This window comes from Lepidochelys kempii, chromosome 14 (assembly GCF_965140285.1).
Source record: "Lepidochelys kempii isolate rLepKem1 chromosome 14, rLepKem1.hap1, whole genome shotgun sequence".
Lineage (NCBI taxonomy): Eukaryota > Metazoa > Chordata > Testudines > Cheloniidae > Lepidochelys > Lepidochelys kempii.
The window spans coordinates 686,674-694,500 of NC_136393.1; the positions used below are offsets into that span (position 1 = coordinate 686,674).

The window sequence follows — 7,827 nt, forward strand, 5'->3', positions numbered from 1 at the left end:
GACTCTAGCTAGGGCGGGAGGCGAACCTAGAACGTTCCAGAACCTGATGTCACTATTACCAATGAGCTGGTCCCCTCTGTCCCCTGAAACTACAATTCCCAGAAGGCAACGTGCGCCCAGACTACCGCACCCCACAGGCAGCTCGGGCCCTACGTCAGAATAGCTGGAGCATTGCATGCCGGGACATAATGGCCGTCAGGAGCGTTGAGCCCTTGCGGCACTCGTAGGCAGCGAATGATGCAATCGCAAACACAGGTTGCCCCAACGGTTGGCGAGGGCCGAGAGGTGACCCCGCCTCGTCTTTCTGATTGGTTGAGGTTCCGCCGAGACCCCACCCCCTCGCCCGTGGATTGGCTGGTCTCTGTCGCGCTGTGCCTGGGCCGCGCGTGGTGGAGGCGAGGCCGTCACTCTCCCCTCGCCGGACCGGCCACGTGGGCGCCAGCTCGGGGCTGCGGGTGCGGGTCTGGCCCAGGCAGCGCGGGCCCGCCGGCGCCTGCCCCGCCCCGCCCCCGCCCCGCGGGGGGTGCCGGCCGGCCGCGCGCGCGCGTGACCGCGGCCCCGCCATGAGCGTGGGGTTCATCGGAGCCGGGCAGCTCGCCTTCGCCCTGGCCCGGGGCTTCGCCGCGGCAGGTGGGTGCTGCGCGCCGGGCTCCGCCTCCGCCGCGCCCCCGCCGCCCCCCGCCGCCCCGCAGCTCCCCGCCGCGCCCCCCGCAGCTCCCCGCCGCCCCGCGCTCCCCGCCGCGCTCCCCGCCGCCCCGCAGCTCCCCGCCGCGCTCCCCGCCGCCCCGCAGCTCCCCGCCGCGCTCCCCGCCGCCCCGCAGCTCCCCGGCGCGCCCCCGCCGCCCCGCGCTCCCCGCCGTCCCGCGCTCCCCGGCGTCCCGCCGCCCCGCGCTCCCCGGCGTCCCGCCCCGCGCCTGGCTCCGCTGCCTGCGCCGCTCAGCAGCCCGGGGCGGCGGCAGGGGGAGCCGGGCTCCGGAGCGGGGCGGAGGTCAGGGTCCTGGGCGGGTCCTGGGCGGTCCAACGGAGCCCGCAGATCTGCGTGGCCGGAAAGCGCGCTGTCCCGCGGATCTGCGGGAGGCAGCGGAGAGACGGAGAGGGGGGCGAGCCCTCTGCGGAGCGGAAAGAGAACTTGCACAAGCTGAAAGCAAAACTTACATATGGCACTTGCACAGCAAAGTACACGTCCCCGTATAGACGAGCGCTGCAACGACTAAAGGTGTGAATTAAAACTACCCTATTTATTGGATGCAGATTTGTGTATTTCATCCTTAAACCACAGGGTGCTTGAGAATGTGAGAGTTTTTTAGTAGAGAGCCATTAGGATCAGTATGTACATCAGTGAGCCAGAAGAAGAGATGTGTTGTGAGGGGACAACAGGAGTGTGGGGGAATGACCAAGTTCAGAATAACCTGGGTGAATAACAGTGAAGAAGCTCTGGGGGAAGCGAGACCCATGGAACCCAAACTGAAGTTACCTGTCCCTTTCCTAGGGGTTTTGGCTGCTCATAAGATCACAGCAAGTTCCCCAGACACTGACCTCCCAACTGTATCTGGACTGAGGGTAAGTTCCAGTGTTTGTAAGATCCAAACTCCTGCCCACAGAAATCACACAAAGATCTCAATATGTTTGCAGTGGCCACAAGTAGGACTCCTATGTTCAGTATTGCATGTTGTTTTCTCTGCTTGGCTCAATAAGGCTCTTTTAGGGTCTGAATCCTCTCACATCTGAACTTCCTGCCATTGGCTGTTGGGTTCACTTATTGCCAACGGTGGACACAGAGCCAGGAAAGGTGAGTGGTTCCCATCTTTGGGGCAAAGAGTTTCTTGCCCAGAGAAGCCAATTGAGAACCACTCTGGGAATCTGAAGTTACAAATAGAGTCAATAGTTACACGTTCAAAGTGCATGACTGCACTACAGTGAAAATGCAACGTGGAACTGATCATGAGCTATAAAGGCTGGGAATGTAACTTCGCTTCTTCCCCCATAGTAACTAAAAAAAACAAACTGTCCTGTTCTCACTGGGTTACTGCTGTACTCTCTGCTGATCAGGTCTGTCTCTGTATGACTCTTAGTGAACACGATTATTCTCTGCTGGTGGCTGACCCAGCTTGGCTGAATCCTGATCCCAAATGCCATTTCTAAGAGCTGAGAATGCAAGGAAGTTCTAGGAATGAGATGCTGTTGCTATGTAACTTTCAAATTATTCCAGAAAATAGGTGTAAACTTCACTATAAGTAACAAGGAAACAGTTAAAAACAGCGATGTTCTGTTCCTGGCTGTGAAACCTCCCATCATTCCCTTCATTCTGGACGAGATTGGCTCAGATATAGAGAATCGCCACATCGTGGTCTCATGTGCTGCTGGTGTCACTATCCGCTCCATTGAGAAGGTGAGGAACAGAGTGCTGCACAGCTCTGATGGGGTCAAAGGGCCTGGGATAGGGCTAGCTGCATGCATCTGCACCTGAAGCTTCTTGAAGCCAGGGTACTAAAACTCTAGAAAGCTTTTCCAGAGGGCTGGAGCTCTGGCTATCTGACTTTGAGACTGACTTGTTCTTCCAGCTGCCAGAAGCTGAGTACAATGTTCATTTCTGGCACTGGGAGCACTACAGCTCACGAGTTAAGCACCATTTGCCTATGAGACTCTGGCCCATTTCTGGACTGCAGCCAATTTTTGGAGGCGCAAAGGTTGCACTAGGCCCTGTTTGCACCTCCTAATCATACCCAGGATAAGCTAAAACAGTCACTAACTTACTCCCTGGCTGCAGTGGTCCGTAAGGGGCAGTCTGGAAGTCCGGAATAGTCAGAGTCTAAGTGCTATGCATTCCAGCAACACAGATGGAATGTCCCAGTCCTACGAAGGGGTGTAGTAGGTCTGTTCTGGCCCAAGACCACCAGGGAATCCTCCTTATGCCAGTAGGGAGGTTCATATGGTTTCAAGACCCTCTGCTGCAAGATTGTCATGCAATGCCTGGGAAGTGTCCCAGAATCAGGTCCTGTGTCAATAGGACCTTGGTATCGTCCCTGTTCATTCCCCATCATTGTATGAAACTTTAATAGGTCTTGTCTTTCCCTGCTGAGGGCTGCCAGCCCCTCTGCATTCATGGAGACTCATTATGGTAGATGTCTGCAGGAGCTGCCCCCATGGAGACTGCAGGGGCCATGTTAGAATGATAATGCTGCTACAAGGGATGGGCAGGCTCTGCCCAGCACTCTGTAACTGAGTTTCACCTGCGTCCCCAGGGACACTGCATTAAGCGCTTGTCCCCTTTGGCAAAGGCTTAACAGAGGGAATCTTGGTGACCATCCTGTAGAAGTGCCTGGGGGTGGGGTGAGGAAGAGGTCCTTTACCCCGCTGGATTCCCTCTGACCTTTAGGAGTTCTCTAGAGGGGGGTTTACTCCAGATGTAGAAGGTGTATTAAATCTGGTTCGTTCTCTCTTTCTGTCTCCAACTCTTTCCCATCCCAAGAAACTCTCTGCCTTCTGTCCCACCCCGAAAGTGATCAGGTGCATGACTAACACACCTGTGATCGTGCGGGAAGGTGCTACCGTCTATGCCACAGGGACTCACGCAGAAGTGGAAGATGGGAAGCTCCTGGAACAGCTGATGGCTAGTGTGGGCTTCTGCACTGAAGTAGAAGAGGACCTAATAGATGCTGTTACAGGCCTCAGCGGCAGCGGCCCTGCTTATGTAGGTGCCACTTCTTTGGGTTATGCAAGTCAAGTGGAGAACATTGAACTTTAAATGCTGAGAACACACTTGCATCTTAAAATGGTATCAGATTAGGCTGCAGATTTGACCAAGGGGATAGATTTGAATTTCTAATCACCTGGAGTCAAGCATCAGAGGGGTAGCTGTGTTAGTCTGGATCTGTAAAAGTGGCAAAGAGTCCTGTGGCACCTTATAGACTAACAGACGTATTGGAGCATGAGCTTTCGTGGGTGAATACCCACTTCGTCAGATGCTACTCACAAAAGCTCATGCTCCAATACGTCTGTTGGTCTATAAGGTGCCACAGGACTGTTTGCCACTTAATCACCTGGAGTGTGTAACCTATAACCTGTAGGTGTCTTGTTCAAAGCCAGGCCAGCTCAACAATAAGAGTCTGTTATACTTTGCTTGGCCTCTTAGTAATGAATGTGGGTTTCTGTTCAGTGCCTAGTAGACAAGCATCCACATTACAAAAACTGGGTGCTAATTGGGCCACTTGTCGGCGATTTCATCTGAGGCCAAGGATGGAATAGCCTCAGAGTCTGAATCGCCCTGCTCAAGACCGAGGCCCTCTGGGTGGATGTGAAGCTTGGTTTGCAGCACGTGCTGGGGAGCCTGAGGACTGAGTTCCTGGCTTCCCAGTCTGTCATCTTAGTTTGCTTAAGAGATTGTCCTCAACAAAGAGTGATTTTTATCAAGTCCCTTTAAGTGGTGGGGATCCACAGTGACCCCAGAGCCTTGGACACTGTCCCTCTGCCTGGGAACGTCACAGCTTTGAGGGCACACGTTGGTCTCCAAACCTCAGAATCACTGTCATGCTGTTTCTGGTCTCTCAGGCATTCACAGCCCTGGATGCTCTGGCAGATGGAGGTGTGAAGATGGGGCTTCCTCGCAGGCTAGCTGTCCGACTTGGAGCCCAGGCCTTACTGGTCAGTGTCTTCTCTTCCATAGTCCATTCAGTTCATATCTGGTCCATCCAGATAGTCTGCAAGCGCCTGGATCAAATCAGGTCCACGAGGACAGTTTTTTCACACAACGATCTCCCTGGGTGGAATTTCCAGAGATTATTCAAGTTGCTGATGGCTCTGAGGGAGGCTGGAAAGTGCGAGGCCCTTACTCCTCTACAGACTTGCAACTCTGAGCTGGGTTTCCAGTAGCCCTTCAAATGTGAGAAAGGGGCCCATTGCCTAATGTAGCCGTCTAGCAGCAGGGAACTGGAACTCACAACTGTTGGGAATCCTTTTGGTCCTATTTCTGACACATGTTTTCCCTCTCTCTCCTGCTGCAGGGTGCTGCCAAAATGCTGTTGGAATCTGAACAGCATCCTGGGCAGCTGAAGGACAATGTCTGCTCACCTGGGGGAGCCACCATCTATGCCCTGCACTTCCTGGAGAGTGGAGGCTTTCGCTCACTGCTCATCAATGCCGTGGAGGCTTCCTGCATTCGCACAAGGTGAGCAGGTGTAAGGCCTCCCTGATGCTTGGCAGTGTTGCCCTAAAGGGAAGGCTGCAGAGTTCTGCTGCTCCTTTCTGTCTCAATGCCTCCTTCTCCTTTGTGATTCTGCTCTTCCCACTGACTGACAGACTCTTCCTGCAGGGAGCTGCAGCACCTAGCGGATCAGGAGAAGGTCTCCCCGGCTGCCATTAAGAAGACCCTTCTGGATAAGGTGAAGCTGGAGTCTCCCTCTGTTTCCATGGCTTCTGCCAACAAAGTCAGTCTGTTCAGCAGCAGCTGGGCGCCCAGCAGCAAGAAGAACTGAAGGGATGAGGCTCGGCCAGGCACCAGCCCTCTTGCATGCACTTTCTTCTCACTCTGTAAAGGAAAAGCTCTAGTCCTAGGCATTCCCAGCCCTTGCCTGGCTCTCGGCCTGCAGCAACTTTGGGAGCGGTGCAAAGCTGTAGAGAAGGGACCTTAACTTCCAGCTGAGGTGGGAACACGGTCACTAGCATGTCCTTCCCTTTGGGGGTGGGCAGTTGCTGGGTTACGGGCACAGCTGGTTGTCACGGACACAAAGTGTCTCCTCTGGGCAGGGAGCTGGCTTCTCCATAAAGCTAGCCCCTCCATCCCCATTAATAATCTCCTGGGCAGTAGTTTATTTTGATGGCTTATTTTAAGGGGTATCCTGCTGCTCCTTGGCTCTGAAGGTTAGAGCGGGGCCTTGGACCCCTCGTGGCCCCATGGTTCCTATCCCCATCTTTTTCTTCACCACCCAGAGTAGAATCCATCCCCTCTGTGCATCATACTGGGGTTGGGCTCAGTTGTCTTCCACTGAGAGCAGCAGCCCTGCTTTCCCCTCAGCCCAGAATCCACGTTTCAGTAGCTGCATGATGCAGCCCACATATTTTTCTGTGCAGAACTCAGAGCATGTGTCTCTCTTCCTGTGCCTGGTGCGCTTTGCAGGCCAGGCTATCTGAACATCCCCCTTCTGAACACACTGTTGGGGACACAGCCACTTCTCCTCCTTCAGCACCCTTCCTGGATGAGCAGCTCAAAAAGCCTCAACTCAAGCGAGTGTTCCCTTTCCCTTCAGCCTGTGAACAACCTTACCACCACTGAATGGTTCAGTTTTCATCCCATGTCTGAAATGCTTTCCGTGTTCCTTAGCGTGTTCTCTACCTGCTGCCTTGGGGGCAGAGAGGGCAGGGGGAACCCCCATTTAGGTCACACCTGGTTCCAGGCCCCAGCAGGATTTGCCCATTTCCCATTGTCTTGTCCAGTTGTGTATGCAGAGACTGTCAGCCCTTCCCTTGGAGCTGATTTCACAGGATTCCTCCATATACATGTGGTTCCTTTCTAACTTCATCTCATTCCCCAACATTTACATCAGTCCTTGATGGTTTCCAGCTTCACCACCCTTTGTGATCCAGCTCAAACTGAAAACTTTCCCCATTTTGTACTGGAGCCCTGGAAGTTCTTCCCCTGGCCTTGCTGCACTTTCTCTTTTTCCTGCCCTCTCCTCTTATCTGTCACATGCCCTCCCATCTCCAGCTCCCTGGAAGGTGGTGTACTAAAGGGACAGAGGAGAAATGCATGGGCTGGCAGACACTAGCCATGGAGGTGGGTGTTGAACCTATCAGTCTTTCATTCACTGCTTTGTGTGACATATTTACAGCAAAGGGCTAAGCTGATCTATGTTTACATAGCTTCTCTGCCCCTGCTGCCCCCCCCCCCCCCCCGGAAACCATGTTACACACCAAAGAATCGCACGGGGTAGACAACAGCCCCCGGTTCTCCTTTTGCTTGGGTGCAGTGGAAGCCAGCAGGCATGGCAATGATATGGGTGGATAAACGTTGTTCTAGACCATTGCCTACCTCTGTTCTAACGGGGTGGGGGCAGGAGGGAGAAGGAAAGTCTGTCTGCAGGTGCTAGCATTGTTCTTGATCTGTCAGCATCCTGGCTGCTGCTGGCCCTAGAAGGGAGGTGGCAGCAGCGCTTCTCTTGCTGGGTAGTCTCCTCACCCAGCCCGTGGCTTCCATCTCAGAGCTGAGGTTTACAGTCTGGTGGTGTCAGAGCCTCATGGGCCAGGCCTCTGTGCATAGACCCTTGGGGCTGAGACCCAGCGCAGGTAGCATGTAGAGCACAGAAAGGTCTCTGGAAGTGTGTCCCCGCTAGGCAGACATGGCTTTAGCTCAGACCAACCCACCTTCCTGCAGCCGAGGGAAGGGGGCTAGTCTGAGCCTCTGCACGTGTTTGTAGTACACTGTCTCAAGCCCAGCTAGCACATCTGTGGCCTGGGCTGGGAGGCTCACTCCCTGCTGCAGTGGAGACACGCTGCATGCGGCACAAAGGTAAAAGCTTTCTTGCTGTCCCAGCTCCTGCGTGGCAGAGGCAGCGTGGGACGCTATTGCTGAATTACACACACTTGCTCCCCCTCCCTCTTTCCAGAATAAACTTTGCTTCTCAGCCTGGGGCTAGTGTGAGCTGTGTGGATTTGGAGTGTGTCCCTTCACTGGCAGGGAGCCCAGCTGTCGCCACCATCTCCTGCTCTGCACTGCACTCATTTTTAGCCCCTTGAGAGGGTTTGTTTTCATTGGAGACTAATTCCTAAAGGGGGGAGATTAAGGTCCAACCTTGCTCTTCACCCTGCCTCCTGGGGGCAATAGCACAGAAGCTG

General features: G+C 54.5%; 1 protein-coding gene across 3 annotated transcripts; it reads left to right on the forward strand.

Annotated features, from left to right (window-relative positions):
- Nucleotides 1–398: 398 nt before the first annotated feature.
- On the forward strand, nucleotides 399–7,623 carry PYCR1 (pyrroline-5-carboxylate reductase 1). 3 transcript variants are annotated; one of them, XM_073310355.1, is made up of 7 exons: nucleotides 399–630; nucleotides 1,490–1,560; nucleotides 2,210–2,389; nucleotides 3,470–3,691; nucleotides 4,549–4,641; nucleotides 5,001–5,164; nucleotides 5,296–5,447. In XM_073310355.1, the coding sequence occupies exons 1-7, from the start codon at nucleotides 564–566 to the stop codon at nucleotides 5,357–5,359; spliced, it is 861 nt and encodes a 286-aa protein (XP_073166456.1). In that variant the 5' UTR covers nucleotides 399–563; the 3' UTR covers nucleotides 5,360–5,447. The 3 variants fall into 3 exon arrangements, with proteins under 3 accessions (XP_073166456.1, XP_073166455.1, XP_073166457.1); XM_073310356.1 differs by having other exon boundaries at nucleotides 401–630; nucleotides 5,309–7,623; XM_073310354.1 differs by lacking the exon at nucleotides 4,549–4,641 and having other exon boundaries at nucleotides 5,309–7,623.
- The last annotated feature ends 204 nt before the right edge of the window (nucleotides 7,624–7,827 follow it).

Excerpts from the sequence above, each read along its gene's own strand:
- PYCR1 (XM_073310356.1), top strand. The coding sequence starts at position 564 with ATGAGCGTGGGGTTCATCGGAGCCGGGCAGCTCGCCTTCGCCCTGGCC. Across the intron at positions 1,561-2,209 it reads CAACTGTATCTGGACTGAGG|AAAATAGGTGTAAACTTCAC; the intron begins GTAAGTTCCAGT and ends AAATTATTCCAG. Across the intron at positions 2,390-3,469 it reads CTATCCGCTCCATTGAGAAG|AAACTCTCTGCCTTCTGTCC; the intron begins GTGAGGAACAGA and ends TCCCATCCCAAG.